General features: G+C 37.9%; 1 protein-coding gene across 1 annotated transcript; it reads left to right on the top strand.

Annotated features, from left to right (window-relative positions):
• The first annotated feature begins 248 nt into the window (after positions 1 to 248).
• pgfb (placental growth factor b) lies at positions 249 to 27,370 on the top strand. The gene is made up of 7 exons (XM_028438344.1): positions 249 to 847; positions 20,446 to 20,482; positions 24,424 to 24,620; positions 24,708 to 24,787; positions 25,061 to 25,090; positions 25,175 to 25,237; positions 26,145 to 27,370. The coding sequence occupies exons 1-7, from the start codon at positions 785 to 787 to the stop codon at positions 26,164 to 26,166; spliced, it is 492 nt and encodes a 163-aa protein (XP_028294145.1). The 5' UTR covers positions 249 to 784; the 3' UTR covers positions 26,167 to 27,370.
• Positions 27,371 to 27,861: the final 491 nt, after the last annotated feature.

Below are 27,861 nucleotides of genomic sequence, written 5' to 3'. Positions count from 1 at the left end.
AAAAAAAAAAAAGAAAAAGAAAAGAAAAAGAAAAGAAAGAAGAAGAAGAAGAAGAAGAAGAAGAAGAAGAAGAAGCATCTCCTGCAGTGGTGATCAGCATTTACTGCAGTACATAAATCTCTCTGAGGGACCCAGAACAGAGGAGTGGTTGAATGTGATCAGGCTTCTGTGAGGACAGATGTGGAAGGGGAGGAGATTAAAGTGCTCAGCTTGTGAAAAGGTAGTGAGAAGAAGCAATTAGACACAAGTGTTTCTTTTTCTGCTGACTGAAGCGCAGGGCAGCATTACACTGCATAGCTGTTTGGTTTTGGGGGGTTTTGTGCACATTCATTCCGGACGCGCATCGCCTTTTCAAGATATTTGGACTTTTAGAAAAATAGCTTTTTTTTCCTTCTTTTTTTTAAAACTCCGTGAACTGAGTCAAATAATGTCAAAACTGACTGAAGAGGATTTTTTGTGTGCTTCGAATTCAAAAGTGATTATTTATTAAGTGTTTTAATTTTGACAGTGAAGAGTTATTGAATCTACTTTATCTCCAGGTTTTCATTTGAAAAAAAAAAAAAAAAAAAACGCACGCTGCACTTGCGGAGTGTTACAGCGCTACGTGACGCGGCTCATTCTCCTCCACTGCAGGATTTGGAAAGTCTTTGGAACCCATTTTCTTTATTATATTTACTTTTTCCCAAAGGAAGCCAATTGTCGGACTTCAGTTGGTTGTTTTTGTTGATTTATTTATTTATTCTTGTGTGCACATCGGGGACATTTCACCGCTTCTCTGCGCGCAATGGAACCAGGCTTTTTCATCCAAACTGTGGTGGCGCTTTATCTCCTCCTTTCACCTGCACAGGTAACAACACACGTACACGCACGGAGGTGTGACTCAGTATCATGTGAATTATTAAGTGTATCTGCATCAAAAGCAATAAGCAATATAGCAGGCTAGTTTCTAATTGTTTGGGGACCTTTTGCGCATTAATAGCCCACGTTTTGTCAAGTTTATCTTTTCCTTTCAGATAAAATGTGATGATAAAACAGTCTGATGCATCCAAGGAGGAAAATAGGAAAGTTATAAACAGAAAAATAATAAGCATCGACCTCAGTCAGGAAGATGCTTAATTTAATATTTGTATTCAGTGAAATGAAATGAATGAGAGGTTTTTGCCTAATAATCACTAACACAATCATTTATAATAAGTATATTAACATTTTCAATGTTAATGAGAAGCCAACATTTTTGTGAGGGTTACGAGATGATATTCTAGTTTGTGCTGTTTGAACAAAAAACAATAATTACTTCTTTAAAAATGTATTTAAAGATCCTTTTTAGTATTGGTTAAAACGGAAAAACATTAAAATATTGTCAAAACTCAAAAGCAACACATAACTGACAGAAAATAATAATATGTTGAATAAAAGTTTAATTAAAGGGAATTGTGTAAGTTGTGTCTTGGGGGCCTGTCTTGTGCCTGTTCATAACCAACTTGTGTGTGTGTGTTTTTTTTTTTTTTTTTTAAATCTCTGGAATTTGGCTTTATCCAAAGTTCTGTTTTAGAGCCACAACCCCAAAGTCCTTTTTCTTTTTGTTTGTTTTTTAAATAACAGAAGTGAGAAATGTGTGCCAAATACTGAGATGTAAAACTAATGTTCAGATGGATGTCTCTGCTTTGAATTACAATAATATCAAATTCTTTCAAAGCTATACATACAAAAGAGGAAAAAGCATATGTCCTAATAAAGATCCTTGAGGCACACCACAGAATAAAGAAGCATCAAAAGAGACAAACATTGAAGAAGCAACAGAAATCATTTTTGTTAAACTCGTAATAAATAAATAATAAAATTTTTTCTTATAACTTTTACATTCATTTCTTGGTGGCATCTATTTATGGATAATATCACAAGACTACAATTTAATTTAGCAAACGCTTTTAGCCAAAGTGACGTACAACACGGGCAGTTATGGTTAAGGGACACAATGATGACTCAGGTATTGGATTCAAACCGTTGACCCTTAAATTACGAGCCCGCTTCCACTACGCCACCACCGCCCTGAGTCAGTAATATCTGAGTCACGTGATGCAGCCTATGATGTCATCAGTGGCTGTTTTCTTGGTCAGTTTAATGTAGAGGTGAAACATGATAAATTGCCTCCAAGGGACACAGGATGTAATTTGACAAACTGTTATATTTGTTTTGACGCTCATCAAGTTCATAATTACAGATTATTGACAGCTGTCACAAACATGGATGTTTCCCTTTCGAATATTATCAATGAAATGCTCTGTCACTGTGATGAAACGTTTACATTTTGTGTGTGCGTGTGTGTAATGGAGAGAATGAATTAACTGAAGTTTTACTTAACGTCAGTTAGATCACCATGTGATACGGCATCAGCACAAAGATGGACTGTTTTCTCTTCCTTGGTATTGCCTTCAGGCTTTTAAAGGAAATATGCCAGAAAAGAGCAAATTAGAAGCAAACTCTAAGAGCCTGTAATACAAAACTGGATAAGTATATCTGGGATATCTCTCCGTTAGCGGGCTTCACCTAACAAAAGATTCTCTGTCAGCAAGATCCGGTACTATGATGCAGGATATAAACAGGTTCACCTCAGCCAGGTGATTTCAGCCTGGCGACGGGCACGTGTTTTATTGCGCTGAATGTGTTGCTGTTGTGGCCCTGTCAAAAAATAATTTCTGTTACTGCTTCAGGACAGACAATAAAGTCTATCTATTCTATTCTCTTCACACACACTGGGATTATAGGATGATAGCGTATTGTTTCACTGTAGTATGTTCCTGCTGAGGGCGGCTGTCAGCGTCGCTATAGCGTATGTATAAATGAATGAGTTCATCCGTCCGCACATACAGTGATTGCCCAACACAGACTGTAGATCAGTCCATCAGATGTAAATCTATATCTTTCCTAAAGGATGTCATCGGTAAATGAAAGGAGTGCATTTATCCATTAATAATCTTTTCTTCCTAAATGCATCTGTGAAATCCGCACACCAACCAGGATCTTCTAAGAATGGGCAGGTCATTTTCCAAGAGAACTGATTGGTCAGGAGGCGGGACTTTTATACTCGCTCAGATCCTTGCTGGAAAAAAACCTACTCCAGACCAGGTTAGTCGTTCAGCCTAAGTTACCATGGTGATTTAGCCCCATAAGAAGTTAGCCGACATCGTAGTACAGCACACACCAAATAAATCCCAGTAATTAGCGCAATAAGAGGAAATCCAGCTTTGTAGTGAATGAAGTGAATTAAGAATCAAAGGCATCAGCAATGCTTTTTGCAGCCTGGAGGTGCTGTTTTGCCCCAGTGCGTCACCTAATGTTCATCCACTTCACTCTGGAGGCCCGTTTCCTGCCAACACAGTAAGAGTTTAGACAGCACACTGTGTGAACCCAGGCCGCGCTATCTGGCCTGATCACTACACGCAAATCAAAAAACACCCATTGGCCATGTTGATGTTTTACACACTCGGCCCAGCTCTTAAAGCAAGAAACAACTTCAAAATTTCAAAGCAGAGGCTTTGCAGCTGTTGCTAAGTTGAGAGTGAGTGGGATCACTACATTTCCTCTAATCCCACTAATCAGCTCATGGTCTGCTTAGTCAAAACAGGAGTGATAAAATCCAGGTGCCCTCAACATGCAGCAGGTTAAATGCCCCTTGCATTTAGGTAAGTCTAAACAGCACAGCGTGAGATTAAACATCCCAATCCGCCACTTCACTTGAGAGATGGGAGGAATGGAACCTTCTTTAACCTCACAGTTCATAATCGGCCCTTTGTATTGAAAGATCATCTGTAAAAGAAAAGATTAGTTCTTCTTTGCTGCAAATAACTTGACCTCGGGGATTATTTTACATATGATCACAGAAGAAGAGCTGGAAGCATGAAGGCTGTTGGGGCCTGTCGATCCTGTGAACTCCCACTGTAACATACAAGGCTGGGTTACACAAATGTAGTTACACATGGTTTTTTTTTTCTTGACCATCTGTGATTGATATCAACAATTTATTGTAAGTCGCACAGCTGCAGCGGTTATCATCCCCTTCCTGACATGTAACGTCATCATTGAGTGCTTTGCTACGCTAAGTAGCAAAAATGTGTTGGTGATGGAGCTTTAACTGCATCCACATTTCATTGTGCATTAAAGAAAAGGAAGTTATTCACAGAAAAATCACATGGTTACTTCCAACGTAGAGTCAACAAACAAACAGGAGATGTGCTGAAAAACAGTAGAATATGCTGAACTTTACCATTACTCTTATGCAACAGGGACCAAACCACCCCAGGCGTTGCCTGCAGCTGAAAACCTCTGGTGTAACATGAAATAGCTTTTCCCTAAAAGTGAATGAGTCATGAATTGGCTGTGGCAGCCACTGCTTTTATAAAAACCTGTATTTGATTTGGACACCACTGACTGCATGTTTGCTGTTTTGCTGAAGAATGGAAATAATTTGAATGTTATGCCATCAAAGATCAATGATAGACATTATTATATACACATGAATAATAGTTGTAAAAATCCAGTACGCAGGACCCATACACAGTAGTGATTCATCCTTTCAACCTGAACTCATTCTAAACAATAGCTATGCAGTAAGCCTCCTGATTGGCCTCTTGGTCACTCTGATACTAGCAATGTACACCTAGGTGAGGGGGAAGGGAACAGGGAAGAGGGAGTCAGGGTTGGAAAATGGAAGGCTTGGGGAGGAGTTGACTGTTTTAAGGTGAGAGTGCAATGTTGGAATATGCAATATTTTATCGTTTATGATTTATCTCGGGCCATTCGTCCCTCAAATTAGCCAAGAATGCCCCCAAAAACCTTTTTCCACGAGCCAAAACTGCCTCTGTTTGTTGCCAACGACTTAGTATTCTCTGCCGCGGAGCCTCTACGGTGAGCACTGCCACTGCCCCCTCACACACCGCTGTCTATGTGTGTCAGGTGCTCGTCTCGGCTACCTGAAGTTGCCGTGCTGCGATACATCATGGACCGCAACTTAGTTAAGACCAGACAACCATCCAACAAAGGGAACCAATTCAAGTTCCTCCGTGAGATCCACCCAAAGTTCCACAAACACGGGGACAGAGATGAACCTGCAACGATTTTGAACTGGAAACTCAACCAAAGCTAACTATGCCAAGCTAACACACCGACTGGGCTAAGAGCTAATGCTAACGACTCCATATAAGGAATAGACCAAGTAAAAAGATTAAAAGAACACGACTTACTGTCATACAGCCACAGAGAGCCACCGATTTGTTTATGGTAAGATTTAACACTTGTATGGAAGGATAAAAGCTAGACATGTCACATGTTGTGTGAAATAAATGTTAGCAGAAATAATAACGTCACTATTCATATGTCCCAACTTGTGAAACACATTTTTTTTAAATTATATTTCATGTGTTCACTAGACAAAGCTGGTCCCATTAGACTAATACAACTATTGAGATTATTACACCTAAATATAATTGATCTGGTTTAATTATAGGAAATCACAGAGAGATATTTATCAACCATAACTTTATGTAACTCATTATCAAATATGAAATAAACAAGATTCATCAGCAGTAAAAACACTATTGGAGTTATTTGTGCTTTTCATGGGCATTTTTTTATTTTAGAAAATAATTTCACTTCAAGTGAGGAAATAAAGAGATTGCATACGATAACACTAATAGTGATCCACATGCACAAATATATTCCATAAAATATCAGATCATGAACTCGGAGTCAGCAGCTATTGTAGCCTTTTTTTAATGTGTCTAGTGTTGATGTATTCAGATTTATTTGTGTTTGTAAGGAACCGTTTTACTCTTAAGTCGTGAATTTTTTAAATTTTTATATATAGTTTTTATTTATCGTGATTTCTTATTGTTATTGTGATAATACCAGAAATTGTCAGGATAACTTTTTCTTCATCCCCTAGTGCAATGTGACATTACAGATGTGCATATTGTGTTTATTGAGTGTTTTTTACCCTTCCTTAGGGAGGGCTGGTGATGGTCACAATTGTGCAATAAAATACATTAATTAATTTAATTGCAATAACAAAACGTGCATTGCTGTCCTGAAAAGATTGCACTACATATAGTGTTGACCTTCGACTGCATGTGCAGACAAGGTTAAAAAAAAAAAAAAGCAACGTTCAATATACAAAGTGTTCCTTTTATTTGGATCACAACACATTACTTTATTAAACCACAATTTGACTGTTTTGTCTGAGTGTCTGTATTCCAAAAAAAAAAAAAAAAATACATGGGCATCATCAAGTGGATTAAGAAAAAAGGCCAAAATCTACAGTACTTGATCACTCCAGTCCTAATGTAAAAAATTGGCACCGTACAAATAAACCACTGGAATGTTTTTTTTCATTGTGACACAAATAGTGATATCTTGCATAGATTTATTCAAACCCGTTGTTAATTTCAGTTCCAATAGATGTGTCAATCCCTTTTTGGTATTCCACTACCTCTGTTATGCTTAAAAATCAGCCAATTAGATCACTCATAAGCCTCTGGAGTTGACCCCGTTTTAACCACATAAAGCTCAATGCTTTATACCTGCTTTATCCAGCTTAGGATCTGAGGCTGCAGGAGCCTGTTCCAGCCTACAGAGGGCACACAGACAGTTAGCCCATATCTGTCCATCAGGGCAAAGACACTCTCAGGCACTAATCTTTAATCTACTGTAGTTACAGTTAGTGCAATTAGTTTGGTTTGGGCTGTAGAAACAAACAAACAAAAACAAATGAAAAACGTACCTGTTGATTGATTCCTTGTTCTCTACCAAGCAAAAACAATGTGTTACAATGTTTGAAACTAACTCAAGATTATCCTTATTTTAATTTATTCTGTGATCAAATTGTGATTAAGACTTACTCCTCTAATCCGAAAACTCCATTTTGTCAAAAAACATAAAGATATTGATTACTGAAGCAATTACAGGTGATCCTGCTTAAACACCTGGTTTCTATATTTGATGTTTTAGCATTAAGTATTTGTATTCCTGTGGCGTCTACTTCCTAATAATGGGTGCAGCGACTTTTTTGAAGAGGATAAAGTTGTTTCTTTAAACTAAACTAACAAATCCACTGTCTCTTGTCCACTTCTATCTTTTCACAATAAGAGACCTGCATAGAGGCACTATTAATCAACAGATAACTTCCTGTTTGCTGTTAAAAAGGTTATTAAATATATGACTAAATAACGAAATAAAACAAGCAGCAGGATCACAAACTTAACCTGCTGGTGTTATCACACAGGAAGTTTAACTTTAATAATACGTGCAATAAAGCTGATAAACTGTGTGAAACAGTGTGTAGAAAGCAGGTATATAACAATATATATTTTTTTGCAACATTTTATACTTCGCATTAACCAGGAATGTGTCATTCTGAAACAGTGAAACAGTCTGGCTTCTGCTTCTGTGTTTTTAAGGAGTAGACGTCCAACAGGTGTTTCCTTTACGTCATTCCCAGCAGCAAAACAATGAGGTAGACTGATCCTATGGACGTCACATTTGTTTGTTTTTTATTTTGTTCATGTGTTCATATTTTACTCTGTGAGGAGTTTGATGCGTCATTTTCCTTTAGAACAATAGTGTTTCAAACATGAACAATATGCATCAGTTGCAGCATACAAATGGTTTAATTGGTTTATTTATTTTGAAAGAACAAATAAAAAATGAATGAAAACAAAAAACCAATAAACAAATCTCAATAGAAATCTCTATGAAATAAAAAAAAGTCAATTTCAATATACAGTATTGCAGATTTGATTCGTTCTTCAGCACTAACAACTGCAAAATCCAATGAAATAAACTAAATTGACAAAACCAATTAATACTCCAATCAAGCTACTAAGAAAATCAGAACAAAAACAAACAAAATGCACAGGCGCCATCAATATCTGTGAGATTCACATTCTCCTTCATTTTTGTACTTTTCAAAGATCTCTTTTGTACATTTTTTTTTAACTGCATTGTATTCATAACTTAGTTTAATGGTTTCATCAAGATCATTCCAGAAAACAACCCCACAAATGGAAATACACATACTTTTTGGATTAGTCCGAGCATATTGCCGTTTATATTTAATATTGTTATTACATTTAATCACATTTAGTGAGTAAAAATGTGATCCCACTTTTTTCACTAACAACTTTCTGGTTCATGCATCTGCATGAGAGGCCATGCAGTGGTAATGACCTGCTGACTGATAGGTCTCCTTTTGGCCTGCTTTGGTGTTTTGCTGTAGTTGTAATGTCCGTGCCCAGGGGAAAGTTGCAATCTCAGTCAGGAAATATGGATTTTTCCTTCCTCCTGTAGAGTAGGAGGAAGAGGAGGAGGCACTGCTCGGGGCAGCCGTCTGCTCACCGAGCTTTAATCTCTCATCTGGATGTAATTTACTGTCGTTTACAGAGCAGCATTTACTGTAATAGAGACCACAATTACCACCGGTCAGTGTTATCTCAAGACAAGTGTTGTATGTGTATGTGTGTATGTGCGCGCATGTGTGTGCGTGTTTGTAGAGACTAGTGCAGTGCCCGTCGGAAGTATGTATTCATATAGTGGGAGCTTAAGTAGAGTTGTCAGATATGGCCAAATGAGTACTTGTTTGAAAGTTGTATGTACAAAGGTGTACATACTCTGTAGTCTTATAAAGGAGTATATTTGCGGGTGCAAAGTAAAATAGCGTGTGCGATTTCTCTGCTTTAATTCTGTGAGACATGCGCATGATAAATTGATAAATAAAGTTTGCACCAATGTTTGCTGGACTTAAGCAAATAGATAATAAATATCCCGGAGCATCCCCTGTCCTTAGACCCTCCTTCGGCAAGGAAAAACTAAAAAAATCCAGTTGGAAAATAAATTACACACAAACATGTAATTTACATCCAAGGTGTGCATTAGGTTATAAACACTTGGTGAAAATATCAGTGTTTATTATGACGTGTTTGCGGAGAAATGTGCATATTTCGCTGTTGGCTTTGAGCACAGCCGCTGCCATTGCCCACCAATAACTTCTGGGAACTATTTGAGTCTATTTCAAACTTCCATTGTTGCAACTCTCTCTCTAAACGTCTCTGTGTGTGTGCGGCATGTACATCCAAGGTGCGCATTAGGTTGTAAACACGTGGTGAAAATATCAGCATTTATAATGCTGTTGTAACACATTTGGGCTAGGCGGTTGACCTGAAGACTGGTCTTTTTAAGGAGCCTGGTTTGTGAATGATTACAAGAGGCAGAAGTGCAGTTTGAGTGTGTGTATTAACATTAATATTTACAAAAAGAACAACCAATACAAACAATACACTATCCCAGAAAAAAAAAAATGGATTACCCACAATGACCCAAATGCTGAGTTTAGTTCAAACGTTCACTTCCTATCCTTTTAATTCAAAGGAAGTTTTGTCCACAGCGGTAAGTGTGATATAATAAAAAATGACCTAAAAGGCCAAAAATACACACAAGTATTGCATTTGAAATAACCAAGTCAGTATAAAAAATAAAATCAATGTATGCATAAACATACATGCTAAATACAAATACATTACGTCATTATTTAATGAATTGGCATTAATAACTCAAAATTACAATAGCAAGCAAGACACCCCAGTACCATGTTAATCTTCACAGTCACCTTTTGAATTTCAAAGTACTCAATAATTGTGCAATATTCATTCATTTAATACGTACGTTCACATCAATATGTCATTGATGACCAAACTTCATAGCCATTGTAGCGCCAATCAGAAAAGTAACAAAACTGCGCAAAGCAAAAAGAAAAGCTCCAAACTACACGAGTGAGAAAGTAAATTAAAGTATTATCTACAAATCGGTTGTCTTTTTTTTTTTTTAAACAAAAATCATTGTGAGTGGTCAGAGCTTAGCTTTAATGCGCGGCACCACAGAGAATCCACAGTTTTCCAGATGGAGTATTGAACGGGTTGAGTTCAATACCGACGTTAGTGAGCAATTACACGTACAGTTATATGGTTTAATCCTTCGGAAACTTGTCGTCAAAAGACTCACCAGTGGCTGACGGTTTCAAATATTCTATTCAGAGATCTCCCGTGAAATGTTTGAAACGAGGCGGTATAACGGATACTAAAAATGGAACTGATTGTAACTGCTCCCTAGGCGCTACTCCGTAGCTGCCAAACCCTCATCAGGGAGGAGTTAAATGCAGACGACACATTTCGTGCGTAGCTTTACATATGTGATACAAAAGTATAATGTATATTATATTAAACCCCAGTGTTTGTTTTACCTGTGAGGTAGCTTGAGAGGGAAGACCTCACATTCTTATATAGGGTCGGAGAAGCCAGGATTGTTAGGAGGAGGCGTTTCCGCTCGGTGACTTCACCTAGCGAGAAAAATCCAACTTGCCCGTTTGGAGCTGACTTTTTCCAAAATGTGGAATAACAAGGGTGGGAGGAAACAGATTCATCTTTGGCCCTCTGAATGAGGCTAAAGAGATGTATATCACTGTAGCAAAACTATTATAAAGTGAATTTTTCATAATACTGCCCCTTTAATTAATTATAAATAATTCAAATTGTATGTGTTTACATGTGTAGAATCACACTTACATATTCAAATTGATACAATCACATCACCACAGGTAACAGCTAAAAAAAACCCCAATGAAAACACCACAGGGGTAAGACACCATACGTACAGTGCATGCAACATACTGTAAATACAGTTTAACAATTTTATGGATCATAAACTGTCTTCCTGAGTCATATTTCTAAACAGATGTTTTTGTGATAAACTGATGCTCCATCCAGGGTGTAGTTTACCCTTGTTTTGAAAATTTTGTTCCCCTAGGATATTTGAAAATGCCCCTGCGGTGTTTTTAGGGAGTGGGGGTTGCAGTCTATGATCACCAGCCCCCTTACCCGACCACCCGTAGACCCAGCTGGATACTCTCCAGTCTTCTCTCGGTCCTGTAATGGTGCTGCTGTCATTGTAGCTACACCTGCTTTGTGTATACAAAACAGAGCCTGGCTTTCCTTTGTAGTGGCACAGAGTAAATACGATGAACAGGCCCCACAAAATGCTTGAGAATTAATATCACAGTCATGGTGTTGATGATGTGGAATCTGGTGTGCAGTGAAGGATGGATGTGGATCAGTGAAGCCTGCTTTCTCACTTGTCAAGCTGCTTCTGTGTTTGTGTTCACTTGTTCTGCTTTAGTGTTTTCTCTCCCGTGTGGTCCCGTGTTCGAGGTAAGCCTCAGCTCGGTTACCAAAATCCTCAACATGATCCTCCCCACCTGGCCTGCGTGATAGAAGTCTGATATAATGGCCCCTCTGCTTTGGATGAAAAATGCATCTGTTTATGTCCTCCACTGTCTTTACAAATGTGGTCTAAAACCTTTGAAATGTACTTATTAGAAGATCTATGCCTAACGAAACACATTATTTTGCACTATATTGGTTTTATTAACTTTAAAAAAAAAAAAGGGGAAAAAAATTACTCCCACCCAAAAGTTCTTCTATTCTCAGGGTTTGTGTGTCTCCAACAGTCCGTGATTACTCGCGTAACCTCAGCCATCAGAGCATCAGCAGCGCACTGTTTAAGGGGGAGTAAAGGCCCCTTCGGAGAGCTCTTCTTCTCTGCTTCATTGTCTACTACCAAACCACAGAATTGGAACTGTCGCCCTCTGCGGTCACAGATATTTTTGAGTTTTTCCGGGTTTATTCGAGCAACCAAAAGCAACAGACGTTGGCATTTTGACTGAAAAAGCTGCTAAATGATCTAAAAAGCTGCCAAATGATCTAAAAAGCAGGCTGAATGCTTCACTCCAGTAGAAAAACAATGGGATGTTTACAGGAAAATTGGAGCGTGTGGCGTCATCAATCACGTGATTTCAAGATGGTGGAACACAGGCTCAAAAACAGTAAAGTACTCCCCTTTTTAAAAGTTAATAAAACAAATATGGTGCCAAATAATGCGTTTTGTTTGGCATAGATTTTCTAAAAAGTACTTTTCAAGAGCTTTAGGCCACATTTGTAAAAACACTGGAGGATCCATTTAAATCTTGATCTGACACTATAGTGTTTAATCTCCAAACATCTCTGTGAATATGAAACAAATTAAAGAATGAATGGTTAGAAATGTTCATCAGTCTCTGAGGTTTGGTTGCAGATGCTGAGAAAGCAACCCACGCCTCTCCCTTTGCTGTTAGTAGGAGACAATCATACATCATGTTTAAGCTCAGCCCCCGAGGCAAACTCCTTAAATCTAATTAGCCTTAAATGGTAGCAAAACTTCAGCTTTTGACTTGTAGTGTCTTTACTTCTCTTCTCTGGTTCTCAGTGAAAACACACAGAGGTATACACTGGCTGCTATCCAGAGCTCCCTGGCAAAGGGCCACAGTACCTGCTGTTGGATTGGTCCCTGACACCTCCCTCACTTCACTCTCATAGATGAAAAATCTTAGGCTCTGACCCAAGGGCTGTATCCTCATTTTGTATTAGTTTGGCTCCCGCATACTGTCCTTCCTGTGACGAATGAAATAAGCAGCAGGGTTAAAGATGACTCAGTTCAGCTGTGTGGGAGACTAACGTAGCCAGGGGCCTCAGTGACCTGACAGTGGGAACACTGGGACCAAACGGGTCCACTGATCTGATTTACAAGTCCAGCGTAAAATGTTCTGCCAGCAGGAATTCAGCTCAGTGTTTTTATTTTTGCGATTTTTTGTGAATTTTTGAATACGCTAAATGCTAATAAATCTATGCTAATATATAGACTATTTAGCTGTGTTTGAAATGGCAAACTAACATGCACTACAAACTCAATGAGTATATACTCTCTATTATATTCTCTACTATAAGTATGATTGGGACGATGAGCGTTCCCACTGAAGTATACTTCCAAGTTTCCCAAGATGCATTTTGAACCCACAATGACAAAAACATGAAGCACACTGAGGCTAAATCTCTGTTGATTCTCCACCTTTGAAAGTGAAAACATTTTAAGCAAGAAAGTGAAAGTAGAATATCAACATGGGCTCATTTGATCCATAAAACCCGTGGAAAACACATTTCATCCTGACATTTACGAGATTTTCAGAGACCCGCCATTGTGCAACTGACAGAACTTCCGGGTTAACTTCAAAACAAGAGCCCTATTTACAAAACTAATGGAAGACAAGAAGACATGCTTTGTTTTGAAAAGGGGATGTTTGACTTTTAGCTTGAAGCCGGTCCCAGAACAATTTTACATTCCGGTCGCAATGCATCATGGGGCGGTTGAGTATGACTAGTTTGCCCACCGTGCATACTTAAAAAATGTTGCGATATAGTATACATCTGGGTATTTCTCATGTACTCATCTAATGTGAATGCACTACATACTTATTTAGACCTCAAACTTAGTATGAATAGTACGTATGCCATTTCCAACACGGCCTGTTTTTAAATGCTAAAGTTAGATTTTAGGAGCCAGACATTATTTGATCAAAAATATGCATGTGGATGTTGGCAAAATGACATGATTTTGCACCATTATTTATTTATTTTAAATTTTGGAATTAGGAAACCACTCCATTATAGGGCTAACACACACTCACACCCACATACGCACACTATTAAGACATTCCAATGAGCCTGGTGTACACAGAACCCTGAATGAACCCATGAATGAACATGCCATCTTTGCAAATACTGGGGCAAGTAAGGTTTAAACCCAAAATCTCCTTGTTGTGGGGCAAAGACAGTAAAGACAATGGTCTTAAATTCATAAAACAATTGTTACTATCCAAGACTACGTACAGATATCTAGGCTTTTATGTATAAAATAATACAATAATTTACCATTAATGACAATAAAGAATTGGTGAGACTTTGTTTGATGTAGGCCACCTTTTAGATAAAGGACTTGTGTATCGTTTTATAGTGGCATATTTAAATATGTATAGAGAGATCTGCTTTAGTAATTGGTCAGATGCCTCATATTTCAGTGTAGGTTCAAAGTGAAATAATTTATAGTCAGGTTAAGTCTTGTTCATACATCAAACCCCGAATGGAGGTTATTCACTGAGACTTCAACACCTACTTCATAAAATACAATGAATACAGACAAGCCCTAACGGTCATCAGGATGTAAAGTGAAAGAAAAATTAAGTGTGACTCAAAAAGTGACTCATGCTCACATACATGTATTGATGTAAATTGCCTCCACTCATTTGAGTTACCAATGAATCACTTTGAAGAGACTGTGCGCACAGAAAAAGGCAGGAATGTCAATGTGAGGATTTATTTAAGCTTTTGTCATTTGGGAAGTTCACTCTGTTCTTAACATTGGGAGATGCCAAAGTAGTTTTCTTGTCATAACCCATGACCATCATGGTCAGAAAATACTCCCCACATCTCCACATGTTCAACCCAGAGAGAGAACTGGGCCAAAAAGCCCTTGTGATGTGGAGAAACGCCCATTGAAAAAAAAGAAGAAATGAAAATGCTAATCTTCAGCTAGTTAACGTAAGATTTATTTAACCATTCTGGCTTTGCTTTAGAACAAGGGTCAATAATAATTTAATAGAAAGAGTTACACAAATACAAACTAATACAGACTTATTTTTTCCCCTTTTTTGTTATTATTAGCATTTCATTAATGTATTAATTTTGTTGACTACAAATTTCCGTCATAGTTTTCGTCGACCACAATTTCTTATGTGACAATAACTACACTGTGACTATTTTTCTAAAACAGCATACATGTGAACAAAAACTACATCGAAACATATTGATATTTTCCTTCTTTTTTTAAAAAAAAAAAACTAACAAAAAAATATATGATGTTCACATGAAGAGACAAAAACCAATCAGAACTAAGATTCTTTTTTTTTTTTTTGGAAGGTATCCAATCAAAACTATTATTGTTGCGTGGAAGGCGGGACAAGCGATCCAATAGGACAGGACACATATGTCAAACTCATGGCCCCGGAGCCAAATCTAGCCCTTTTAGAGGATCCAAATCGGCCCGCAGGAGAAAGTAAAAATGACAGAAAACAATATTCATTGCCATTACCATTCAGTTGTGGATATGTCAGTCCTTGCAAATTCACAAGTTCAAAAAAACTCCACAATATTTACAAAGGCTGGTATTTTTTCCTGAGATTTTATCACACCACTGCTCATTTTTAATATTTAAAGGTAAATTGTGAAAACAACTTTCTAAATGGCTATTATTTCTCACAAAATTTCCCAAAAATCAAGGAATTTAAAAGTAAAGATCATACAGGGACCTCTTTCTGTCATAATTTTTTGGATGTATATACAGTATCATTTACATGCAGAAGTTTAAACTAGGGCACAATAATATTGAAATTGCCTTTTCTCCACCTAAAATCTGTCAAACTGATTTGTATTTGGCCTAGGGATCAACCGATAAGTACGGTGGCTGGGAAGTGTCAGGTGAATGCATTTACAGAAACGAACACAAATGCAAACAGGTCACAACACGAACGCAAACCGGCCACAACGGAAGTGTTTCCGACGGACCGGTATTACAGTCGGACGGGTAATATGATATGATAGCCTGATATGAAAAATATAAGAGTATCCTAATCAACTTTCACTTACTTTCATACACGTTTCGATGTCTTCTTCTTGTTCTTCTCTGTTCTGGTGGGTTAAAAACATCCGCCAGAAACGTGTCCGTCTGTAATACCGGTCCGTCGGAAACACTTCCGTTGTGGCCATTTTGCATTCGTGTTGTGACCTTTTTGCATTTGTGTTCATTTCTTGAAATGCATTCACCTGACACTTCCCAGCCACCGTAGTTAAGGATTTTTCAGGGCCGATGCCGATACCGATTTATTTTCAGCCTTAGCCGATGACCGATACGGACTGCCGATTTTCTTGAGCCGATACTACTTTTGCTCCCTCAATTTACATCATAAAAATTACACAATGATGATAACAAATGCTACAAGTCCCAATTTAAAAAAAGGAAAATTTATTGACATTAGCAAAGGTGAGGTAGAACGACACCAAGTAAAAGATATTTAACAAATAATAAAAACAGGGGATGTAAAACAAGAACAAGTAAAAAATAGAGTGAGTAACCCATCTGAAAATAGCTTTGACAAAAGTTGGCCTAACTGAAGATATATTCTATTAACAGGATTGTTGAGTATAAAGATATATAATTATAGTATTAAACACAAAAAGAAACCATGAATAATAGTCCATTCCAACACAACCCCAGAACATAAATTAGCAGAGAAAAATAACGTGATGTCAGATTCGCATTGAGCAACAAACTGTTCAAGTTTCTGCTCTAAATTGCATCAACATTAACAGGAATACATATTCAAACAAGTAGTAAACTACATCTCAAAGTTAAAAAAAAACTTATTCTCAGCTCAGCGCTGAGTGAGAGAGGGAGGGAGCGAGAAACACACACAGCCAGCTGCGAGTTAACTCACTCACTGCCAGCCTTTTTCAGAGCAGCCAACCCCATATTGCCAGGAGTTTTAGATGACGGGAAAAGGGCAATAACTCCGTAAAAAATAATTTGGCGTTTCTCATTTTCGAACTCCATCAATGTATTGATACCCTGAAGCCACACACGAATTTGGTTATCGTATCTTAAACGGTTTCTAAGAAAAGCTGTCCCTTTAACTCGGACAAACGGACCCACGGACGGAGCTCAAACCTATATCTCCCTTCACACTTTGTGGCGGGGGATAATAAACATTTGCTCTGAATATTAATAATACATAAGTGTCAGTAGCAGTATCAGCATATAGTTAGCATGTGGCTAGCAGTTTAGATAACGTCTAATGGCCAAACCTAAGCGCAAACAAAGATGGAGTCACACAGTCAGTTGGTCTACAAAAAAATAAAATAAACGTTTGGAGCGTGACGTCCATTTAAAGCTCACTGCACTCGATGACAAAAGACATGCAGCGCTAGTGAGCGGAGTGTAGCTTTGAACAATAAGTGGGAGTGAACCCTGACTTTCCCATGCTGCTCATAAAGAACATTATACAAGTGGAGCTCATTTCCTGCTGTGTCGTTGTGTCATCAGCACAGTTCAATGAACATCATTTTATAGGACGACTGCTGTCAGAACAGTTCTACGTGTTGACCATGTGACCCGTCTCTCTGTGAAAGAGGAGAAAAAAAATCTTCCACAAATACAAAAAGGATCAAGGATCAAACCTGAGGGTTTGGCACAAAAATATTTTTCTTCCGACTTTCTTGTGTCGAAAAGACTTTTCCCTGAAACGGACTCACATGTTCCAGTTCGGCCGAATGCTTAATCATCATTAAATCAGCACATTCCTCTTTAGTCACAAGAAGAGGGCTTAGTGTAACCTTGTTCTGACACATGTTGTCCTCATAACTAAATTTGGCTCATAACAGGAAAAGGATGCATTTCAGCTGCGGACAGATCGTGTAAAACAAACCTTTTAATTGCCATCACTCAAGAAAGTAGATGTATTTGATATTACGTGTGTTTTGTCTCATTATACTGTGTATCCTGATGAACTCAGATAAATGAAATAAATAGTATTTCATACTATTTTGTACTTGTAAAGGTGAAATTTCTAATTATTGATACCGCAATTATATTGTATCTTGATTTTTTTTCTTAAAATGGCGATCTATAATGTAAATCTCGATATTTTTAATTCAAATAAACTCAGATCAGAAAACCTATTACATTGAAAAGTAACATTTTCTGATTCAAAATGCCACGCAGGCACATTTATTAACAAACAGCTGCACAATATGTGCGACTTTTGGCTTTTTCTCCTATAAGGGACAGCACGTGTGAGTGAGTTCTGTAGTGTGGCTTGTTTAGGCAAAGCTCTGACTTAGACATCCGTCTACCTGTGCTTTTCATGCTGTTCTCAGAAGTAGCAAAAGCAGCAATTCCTAAAATAATTATTTTAATACAAAATAAGACATAAAAAAGTGTACTGTATATCGGTATAGGCAATATTGGAATTTTCTGTATCACCAAAATAGAAAACAAGATATATCTTGAATCTCGAGATATTGCTCAGGGCTAATCGTGACACGCAAATCTCTCCAAACCCAGATCCATCCTCCTGACATGGAATCTAGCAGAGTTTGCATGTTCCCAGGCAAATGAGAATTTCATTGTTTATCATGGGATGATGGGAAAGAAATGCAGACAGAGAGAAAGCAATCAATGGGAAAATAAATAATTTGTTAAATCTTGCATCACAGGAAACAGGTTTGGAACCTAAACAGTTGGGCAAACAAAGCAACATGATATATCTGGGCCAGGATTAATCGTGTATCAGAGAAAGAATTCTCTCACGGTGTCTAAGAACATAGTAGCGCCCATTAATTTGGAATTTTGATATATAACCATTGGCATTTTGGCTGCAAGCAAATCCAATTATCAATCAAAATGAAGCATTTTTATGAGTGCACATAAAAAAAAAACCTGTCATTATGGATGATGGATGATGTTGTGTAATTCCAACACACCCTGAGCTGAATGGATGAATCATAACATTATGACTAGCTGACTTATAATGGGTTGAACATTTATGAGTGACTAGGACGAGTAAAATCAGAAGCAGAAAGACTTTTTTTTAACAGTTTGAGTGACAGTAAGTCACGTAGATCAGACCACATGCAGGGTCAGCATTCCCTCTGACGCTGGTTCACTACTTTGGATCTGTTTAGAGCACAGGTGTCAAACTTAAGGCTCGGGGACTGAAACCGGCCCTTTAGAGCAGTTACTCTCAACCATAGGGCCGCGGCCCATTCTTGGGCCCTGGGGGCAAACTACTGGGTCGCAAAAAACTTTCAGTTCCGCACCTGTGGGCCTCGAGGGCCGAGGGACCGTGACGTCATTCAGTTTTTGAACACGCTCCAATAAGCAGCAGCAGAAGGAGACAGGTGTAAACTTTTGGCTGAAGTTATGGAAAAGTTTTTAAAACAAAAAAGTGAAGATGAAAGTGATGCCACCCCCTCCTCAAAGGCAAAATGTATCCGGTACAACCCTGACTTTATTAAGTTTGGCTTTGAGGCAGTGAGGCAGAGCCGAGAGCCCAGTGTGTTGAGTGTGGGATACCACCAGCCAACAAAGCACTGACGCCTTCAAAATTAAATTGTCAAATTCATCAGCAGGTTATAGGTTAATATTTTCAATTGGACTTTATTTAAATTCTATTTACAATTTATTTATTTAATTTTATACTTATTATTTTGAATGTATTTATTTTATTACCAAATAATTTTATTTATCAGAATTTTTCTTCTGTGTTTTGAGTAGTAAATCAAAATATTTTGTGATTTGTGATTTTTTTTTGTTAATAATATTGACGTGATCCTTTATATTTGTTCTTGTAGCAACTTGATTTGTTCCAATTGCTCACCTGTTCATTGTTGTTGTATGTGCAGGTTTACATACACAATAAAATAAAGAAATGTCTTTGAAATGATCACAGTGTACCATATCATTGATTTTACAAGGTTTTAGCTTGTTAAACTGTCAGTGAACTTGATTTAGTTTATGAATATGTATCAAACCAAGACTCGGATGAATTTAAATGAAAGTGTTGATACTGAAATGGGCCCCGGGCACTTTGTATTCGGGAAAATTGGGTCCCGAGGTCAAAAAAGTTGAGAACCCCTGCTTTAGAGCATCCAATCCGGTCAGCAGGAGAAAGTAAAAATGACATTTATCATTGTGTAAATGACCACAAAATTCACTTGTGGATCTCATAAATTGTGGCATTTCCTAACAAACAATTCCACAATGTTCCCCTAAAGATTGCACTCCATGTAGCATTAACCTTTGATGACATATGCAGACAGGGCAAGATAAATGGATGACTTAATTTAAAAGTTTACACAACAATTTGTCTCAAAATCAAGGAATTTAGAAGTGAATTTATTGCTTGGATGGAGATATCATTTACATGTGGAAGTGCAACAAACTAGGGCACAAAAATGTGGAAATCGTTTAAAATCTGTGGCCCACTAGAACTCAAACTACTCGGTGTTTGGCCCCTGAGTGAAAATGAGTTTGACACCCCTGCTTTAGAGATGAAATGACTCCTGCAGATATAGGAACAGAAAACACTAAAAACTACACTCCTCCTCACAGCCAGGTCAAATGCTCAAGATAATGTGAATATTTATACATGAGACTATTAAGTTGGCTTTTTTAAATATATATATTCTTTGCTGCTCTATTCCAGGCTTGTGTGTGGCCCTTATTAAATGTATTCCAACTCTCATTCTTGCCCATTTCTCCTTTATTTTTACATCCGTTTACATCAGTGGTTTTTTGGAACATTTATTAATAGGAGAAACCATTATAAGGAGATGTTTTATGTCATTCTCTCTACCTTGAGGTATTCTCATAGTAAAAGTCACACAGCATAATGAGGATTTCTTTGTTTTCTGTGTTTTACAGAGTCAACCCTTGACAGGCATAAACACTACCATGGAAGGTAAGATTTTCTGTTTATTCTCATTAAAATCAGCCTTTGGTGCCCACATTTTTTCAGTTTGTATGTGAGCTTTCACCTTAAGACTGCTAACAGGCTTTGGTTTGAAGCTTATTTGTTACTTTTTAAATTAAAATTAAATTAAATTGGGCTTTTTGCCTTTATTGGTCATGTATATGTGTTGGTACACATACATTGAAATATGTCATCTGCATTTTAACCCATCCCTGGGGAGCAGTTTTGCAAAAAAGGAAAACTAGTTTTCTGTTTTATGCAAAGATAAGAAGCATTAATAATTAATCTCTTAATTTTAACATGGAAATCAGTTCTAAAATTTTGTCTGAGATCAATTGAAACTGTTTTAAGGATGTACCTAAGTAACCTGAAAACCACTTCAAATAGTTATTAGACTTTTGGGTTTTTTTCTGATAAGGAAAATTAATAGTTCTCTAAATCAGGGGTTCTCAACCTTGGGGTCACGAGACACTGGGAGGGGATCGCCAGATGCCAAAAATAAATTAAGAATAATTTTATAACAATTTCATCCCATTTTGCGTATTTTAACCTTCTTTTTTTTTTTTGCAACTACACAAAATTTGCAATATTATATCTTTACTTCTCCATCAAATTTCAATCCCTTTTCTACAAAGTTTTTTCCACTTTCAAGATATTTTACACATTAATAAACCCTCTCCCTTACTTTTCACCACTAATGTCACACATGTTGATCCATTATTGTCACTTTTAACCATAATTCATGCGTATTTTTTGCCAATTTAACCACATTCACGATTTGTCATGTCCATTATTTGCCAGTTTATACTAATTGGTCCTGCTCGGACTGAAAAGGTTGAGAACCACTGCTCTAAAATAATATTTTTTCAAATCGTGTTTTTCTTTACACATCCGTACACAATCATCCATTTGAGAACCACTGGTAAAACTGGCTGCCATAAATATAAAATTAATTACATACATTCTGATTCATATTCCTGATTTTTAGAGTTCATGCAGTCAGGAAGGAGTGGGAGGATTTTTTTTTTTTTTTTAAAAACCCTTATAACTGCTCGGGTAACTGTCCCTGAACGCTGTACAACATTACAGTTCATGGCCTTGTATCCCAGTCAGAGAAACTTCCCCTGCAGCCTCCTTCCAGCCTGTCTGCTTTTATAAACAGCTGTTGGGGTATCGGGCTCCATTTAGTGACCCCTGGAGGTCTCTGCAGTCCCAGAGGTGTAGCAGCTACTGCAGGGCTCTCTCTCTCTCTCTCTCTCTCTCTCTCTCTCTTCATGACCGCATTCCCACTGTTTGTTATTCCTTCCTTTTGTATTTGGTTATGGACATCCTTGTCCCCTCCGCGCCCCAGCGGACAGTCCCCTACAGCAACTAGGACACTTTCACACATTTACCCACATGGGAAAGCATACTGTACATGATACTAATATTTTTTTTTAAAATGGAAACAGGATATACACTTGGTTTCTACGTATATCCATGTGTCCCTGGTGAATATCAGGGGAAACGACTGACACCAGGCAATAGTAAAAGTACTTTAATCTTTCAGACATTACACAATTTATTTTATTGTGTTTTTTTTAAGTGATCATTCTGTCTTACTCAGTAGATTCCTGACACAGGGGCTGTGTTCAAAAGTAGGATTAGGATGTGAAGTATACTACTAAGTTTCCTAAGATGCATTTAAAACCTACAACAAATATCTGGTATCACACTGAGGCTAAATATCTCTGTTGATTCTCCACCTTTAAAAGTTCTGAAAGCATTTTAAGTGAGAAAGTAGAATATCAATATGTGGTCATTTGATCCATAAAAACACACGGAAACTCATTTGATTCTGACATTTTGGAGATTTTCGGAGTTCCACCAGTGTGCTACTGACAAACCTTCCGGTTCACTTGAAAACAAGTGCCCTATTTACAAAAGTGTTAAAAAACAAAATGGAAGACAAGAAGAGATGCTTTTGTTTTGAAAATGGAATGTTTGACTTTTAGCTTGATTTTACGTTCTGCTCACAATGCATCATGGGGCGGTTGAATATGACTAGTGTGCCCACCGTGAATGTTTAAAAAATGTCAATGTCAATCTTTTCCTACCATATAACGTAAATGCACTACATACTCATTAATTCTAGTGTGGCCAACTTCATAGTTCTCTTAGGCTGGCCACGCCCCCTCTTGCCCAGTGGTCTCTTCTCCAAAGACCTTAACATATTATTAGTATGAGTTGAGTAGTATGTTAGTATGCCATTTTGAACACTGCCAGAGCAGTGGGCGTGCACTGTATCTGTTCCAACTCAATGTTCTTGAAACCAAAATACGTATCTTTCCTACTGGAAATTATACCAATGGCTTGTTCAGATCATAGAGGTTAGTACAAAACCACAATATATAAATCAACTTAAATATCTAAACGTACTCTATTTATAAATGAAGAAAATCACGTGTCTCGGCTTTCCTTCACGACGTAACTGCTATTCACAATGGGGTCTATTCTCCCATGTGCGTAAGCCAAAAAAGCCGTGCAGCAGCACTGTTTTGGCTGCGTGCTATTCTCCCCCTGTACCAAAGTCAGTCACTGCGCGCCTGCATTGCAGTTACGCACGCTTCTGAACCTGAAATAAGTGCAGCGCTCCGATAAGGTGAAACATTATATTGCACAAGAAGTATGGACTTGGTTACAATTGAAGCCACACAGGCTCATAATATTGCAGAAGAGACTCCCAGAAATAATCTATCCAAAGCAACACTGTCACTGGGGTGGCGGGGGTCACACAAGCACAACAAAGGATTGACCATCAGCATTACTAATATGTTCACATTTACCAGTTCTAGACGGGACAAAATCTGTTACATTTCATTATGTTTTACCCGTGTCGTCCACTCACTTTTCAGGGAGGGGGTGAGAGCAGCGTCGCGGAGCTGTTTAGCTGTGCCGAATGCGCACGTCAGCTGCTGCTGCTCGTTACAATGAAACTCTGACAGACATCACACTGATGTCCAACTATATTACACTGTGTATAACGTAAAGCTACAGTTTGATCCACTTCAAGAGTAAATAAGTGAAACATTGATGACTGATGATGATGATAATTAGGAGCGCTGATCATTTCTGAATGCAGGAATATAAGAAGTTAATAAAGTGAGGCGTTCCACACAAACAAACGTTAATCTTGCGTAAATATGAAGAGAAAAAGTGAGATTTTAACTGTGGCGCAGACAGAAAAATGTGTCCAATCTGCAGTAATCTGATCGAATCAACCTGTTACAGTGTTTGTCAACGAAGGCTTTTCAAATTAAAAGTGCACTTTATCATTTTCACGGATTTCAATGACATTTACAAGCGTTAGGAAAACTCCATGTTCCGTGATTTCTCGACAGCCCAAAAATAATGGCATCATGGCCCAGTCCGCCTCCTTTGCTTCAGAATGCCTTCATTGACACACTACGCACTTTTGGTTGATTTGCTCATTGGTGGGCGGGTCAGGAGCTTGGACCGGAGAATACGCGCAGGAGAGAAGTGCGTAGCTGCAGGCTAGTAAAAAAGCGTTTAAATCCAGACCGGAGAATAGAGCCCAAAGAGAGCTACGCAAGACCCGTGGCTGTCAATCATCTTCATATATGACATAAATTCCTGTTTTTCAACCTCAAATAACCACAGAAAAATGAGCACTTGAACACAATGTACAGTGTACATCTGTTAACATTGAGGAGGCGGGGTTTATGACCTATACTGCAGCCAGTCAGCAGCTCTACAAATAAAAGCTTCACTCCACCGGGGAGCTTGTCTCGTCCATTCTTTTTACAGTCTATGGGCCAGAGTCACAAATCAGAGTAACATGCAATAATTTGGCATTCGTAACCAAAACCCTCATCCAAAGCGTCCTGGCTGTTTTTTAATCACATTGTTCCTCATCTGCTCATCCACAGTGCTGATTTTTCGAGAAGTGTGGGATCGTAGCTTTTGCCGTACCATTGAGAAACTGGTGGAGGTGGTGCAGGAATACCCCACAGAGGTAGAGCACATCTATAGTCCCTCCTGTGTGCCACTGGTCAGGTGTGCTGGTTGCTGTGGAGACGAGAACCTGCAGTGTCATCCCACTAAGACTTCCAACGTCACCATGCAGGTAAAACCACCTCTGTGCAACCATTGGGGGAATCTTCTCACCGGATGCTTTGACCTCTTGATCATTCAAAGTCATTTCATTTCACAGCTGTTAAAAATCAGGCCGTCAGTGCCGGGCCAAGAGTATGTTGAGATGACGTTTGTGGAGCATCAGACATGTGAATGTAGGTAAGAGAACATGATTATGCACATGTAAACCCAGGCTCCTAAAAAAGATACGTTTTGCTCGGTTGTGTCAGATCAATACTGAACATATGTGATTAAAAGCATGTGTTGGATAATAAAACATCCAGCAGCTCAGTTTATGGGAAATACTTTAGCCCAACAATTTTTACATCATCTGGGTTTGCCTTTCACGACAACTTATTTTATCAAGTTATATTTACATTATTGACATTATTAAATGTTTGAACTAATCCATTGAAACATGTTTATTCTCAGAATCAGAAAACCAACCGTTATAGTTGCAAGGTAAGACCACTCTGTTAGAACACAATAAGTATTTTTATTTATTTTTTTAAGTTTTAGAGTAATTCAAAATGTTCTTTTGTGCAGGAAAAGGCAAAGAGGAAGAGGAAGAAAGAGGAAAGAACGTCAGAAAAATCAAGAATGTGACAGGTGACGGAACAATATGTTAATTAAGGTTTCATTTATTCAGACAATTGTTTTTCAGGAAATTTGCTTTGATCTCCTGACATGTTTTGACTGTCAACTGCCAGTCTTCTTCAGAAGTGTCTGCTGATTGCTTTGATGTTTCCTAATTCAATCAAGTTCTTTTTGTCTTTTTTTGTATAATATGTTAAGATTTTATTTATTCAGACAACTGTTTTTTCAGGAAAGACCAAAGTGATGGAACGGCAGTGTTTTTCAGCCTTGGGCTCGGGACCCCATGTGGGGTGGCCTCAAATGTTTAGTAATTATTTTTTTAATTACAGATTAAATCTTTACTTTGTAAACTTTAAATTATTGTTCTTTTACAAAATAAAAAACACAAAAAACAACTGTATTCTACACTTTCACTTTGTCAAATTTAAATCTACTTAACATTAATGATATTAAAAAAATATTTCAGCTGGCACAACTCTGTATTTGTTATACACTGCAGTGTTTCCCGAACTAGGGGTATTTGAACGCACAGAAACATTCATCAGTTTATTCTTTAACATTATCCTTTTTATTGTAACATGCACACAGACTTTTTTTTTCCTCATCCATCAATAACAATTTGTGGAACAACTCTTTAAGATACACAAAAAGGTGAAGTTCAAATTCTAAAACGAGCAAAACGTCAGAAATAAATGAATAAAAAGGCCTGTATTCAAGGTTAATGTTGGACGAGACACAGGAAAGAGTTTAGGCGAGCCTGCAGACACAAATAAATAATGTATAACATGAGCTAAGGGGTACTTGTGGTAACAAATTAAGGATAAAGGGTGCATAGGGCAATAACGATTGGGAAACACTGTTATACAATATATACAGTATTGTTAAAAAAAGTTGTATGGTTTGTGTTTGTGACTCCTAGGTGCCAGATCCCTCGCAGGTAACTGCAGTGACAACCTAACCTGCTTGTTGCAGTGTGGCTCACAATTGACTTCCAGCCCAGCAACAGCAACCAGAGTCTCCATCACTCATCTACAAAAAAAGAAAAATAAGAAATGTGTCTGCAGACAGAGACTCAAGCCGCTGGGGTTGACTCGCCAACATGCCCTCCTACTGACCGACAGGGCGCTCGTAATGACAAGGTTCAACTAAAGAGTGTTTTGATGGGGCACCATTCCCCTGGGAGCCAGTGCAATGTAGACCAAAACACACTGAAGTTTTTTTTTTTTTTTTCCTCTTTCCACCATTACAAAAATGTCCATTTTGTTGGTATGTAAAGGTTGTTGTGAAATAGTTGCTGTTGTAAAGCTATATTTATTGATACAGCTGGACATGGGTGGCAGTGCTATCTTAAAAAAAGTTGCCCATTTTATGTTAAAATATCATGGTTGACTTTGACTTGTCTTCAATACTATTCAACAAGTGTACAGATTAAGGTCTGTGCATGCAGTAATGAAATGTCTCCCTCTAGTGTTCAATAACAACCAAAAACAGCTCGAAACAATGTAGATCAGGGGTGTAATTTAGTTCAGGGGCCAAATACGGACCAGTTTGAAGATTTTATGCAGGAAAACGAGTAATTTCAACATAATCGGGCCTAAGTTTGCACTCCTATGTATGTCAAATACAAAAATATGTAAGAAACTGACAATATCCAAGCAATAAGTCATAGATATCCTATAATTTCCTAGATTTTGTGACCAATTTCTATTTAATTAAGAAATGTTTATGTAATAGCTTGACGAAAATGTAAAGATTTTGTAAGAAGAGTTTGTTCAACTTTATAACATTAAAAATGACTGCAGTCATGCGAAATAAGCACCGGAAAAACTGTGAGACCCTGCAAATAGTGTTGAGTTTCATTTATACAATGATTTATGTTTTCTCTGTTATTTTTACTTTTTCCTGTGGGCCGAATTGGATGCTCCAAAGGGCCGGATTTGGCCCCCGGGCAACGAGTTTGACACATGATGCAGATGTTCAAATCAGTTTGGTGAAAATGAGGGTTCTCAGGATACATTTACTAGAGGTGTCCTGATCCGATATTGATATCGGATATCGATCCGATATCAGCCAGAAAGCGAACATCGGATTTTATCGGACTGCATCTAAAATCACCGATATAAGCGCTCTGATACAATCTTCCGCTCCAGCACTTCTATCCATAGGTGACTGTGGTTCACACTCCAACAAAATAACCTACTGTTGGAGACTATTGTTCTCTGTTTGAGTGACATCACTTGATCAAGCCTTTTCTAACATTCCACACTACAAAATAAGTGATAAAAGTATGCATGACTCATGCTGATATCGCATCGAATCGACGTCGGTATCGGCTGATGCGCAAGGCTGCAATATCGGTATCATATCGGAAGTGAAAAAGTTGTATCGGGACATCCTTCATATTTACATTTCATACTTACTGTTATCTAATCTCCTTCAACAGTTTTGAGTGTCAAGTTGGATGTAAACAGTAAAATAATTTTCGACTCAGAATACTATCATGTGTATTCACGAAGCACTAATCCATCCCCACAGTTGTCTTCCGCCGTCTGTTTTTAGTAACACTGCAGTATGGGGGGGGGGGGGGGGGTGTTATGTAAAATGATATCTTTTGTAACTGTATTTTTCATTCATTA

The sequence above is a fragment of the Gouania willdenowi genome, chromosome 22, assembly GCF_900634775.1.
Source record: "Gouania willdenowi chromosome 22, fGouWil2.1, whole genome shotgun sequence".
In the NCBI taxonomy this organism is placed as follows: Eukaryota; Metazoa; Chordata; class Actinopteri; order Blenniiformes; family Gobiesocidae; genus Gouania; species Gouania willdenowi.
Note: the sequence above shows the minus strand (reverse complement) of the source record. Positions and strands in the feature narration are given on the sequence as shown.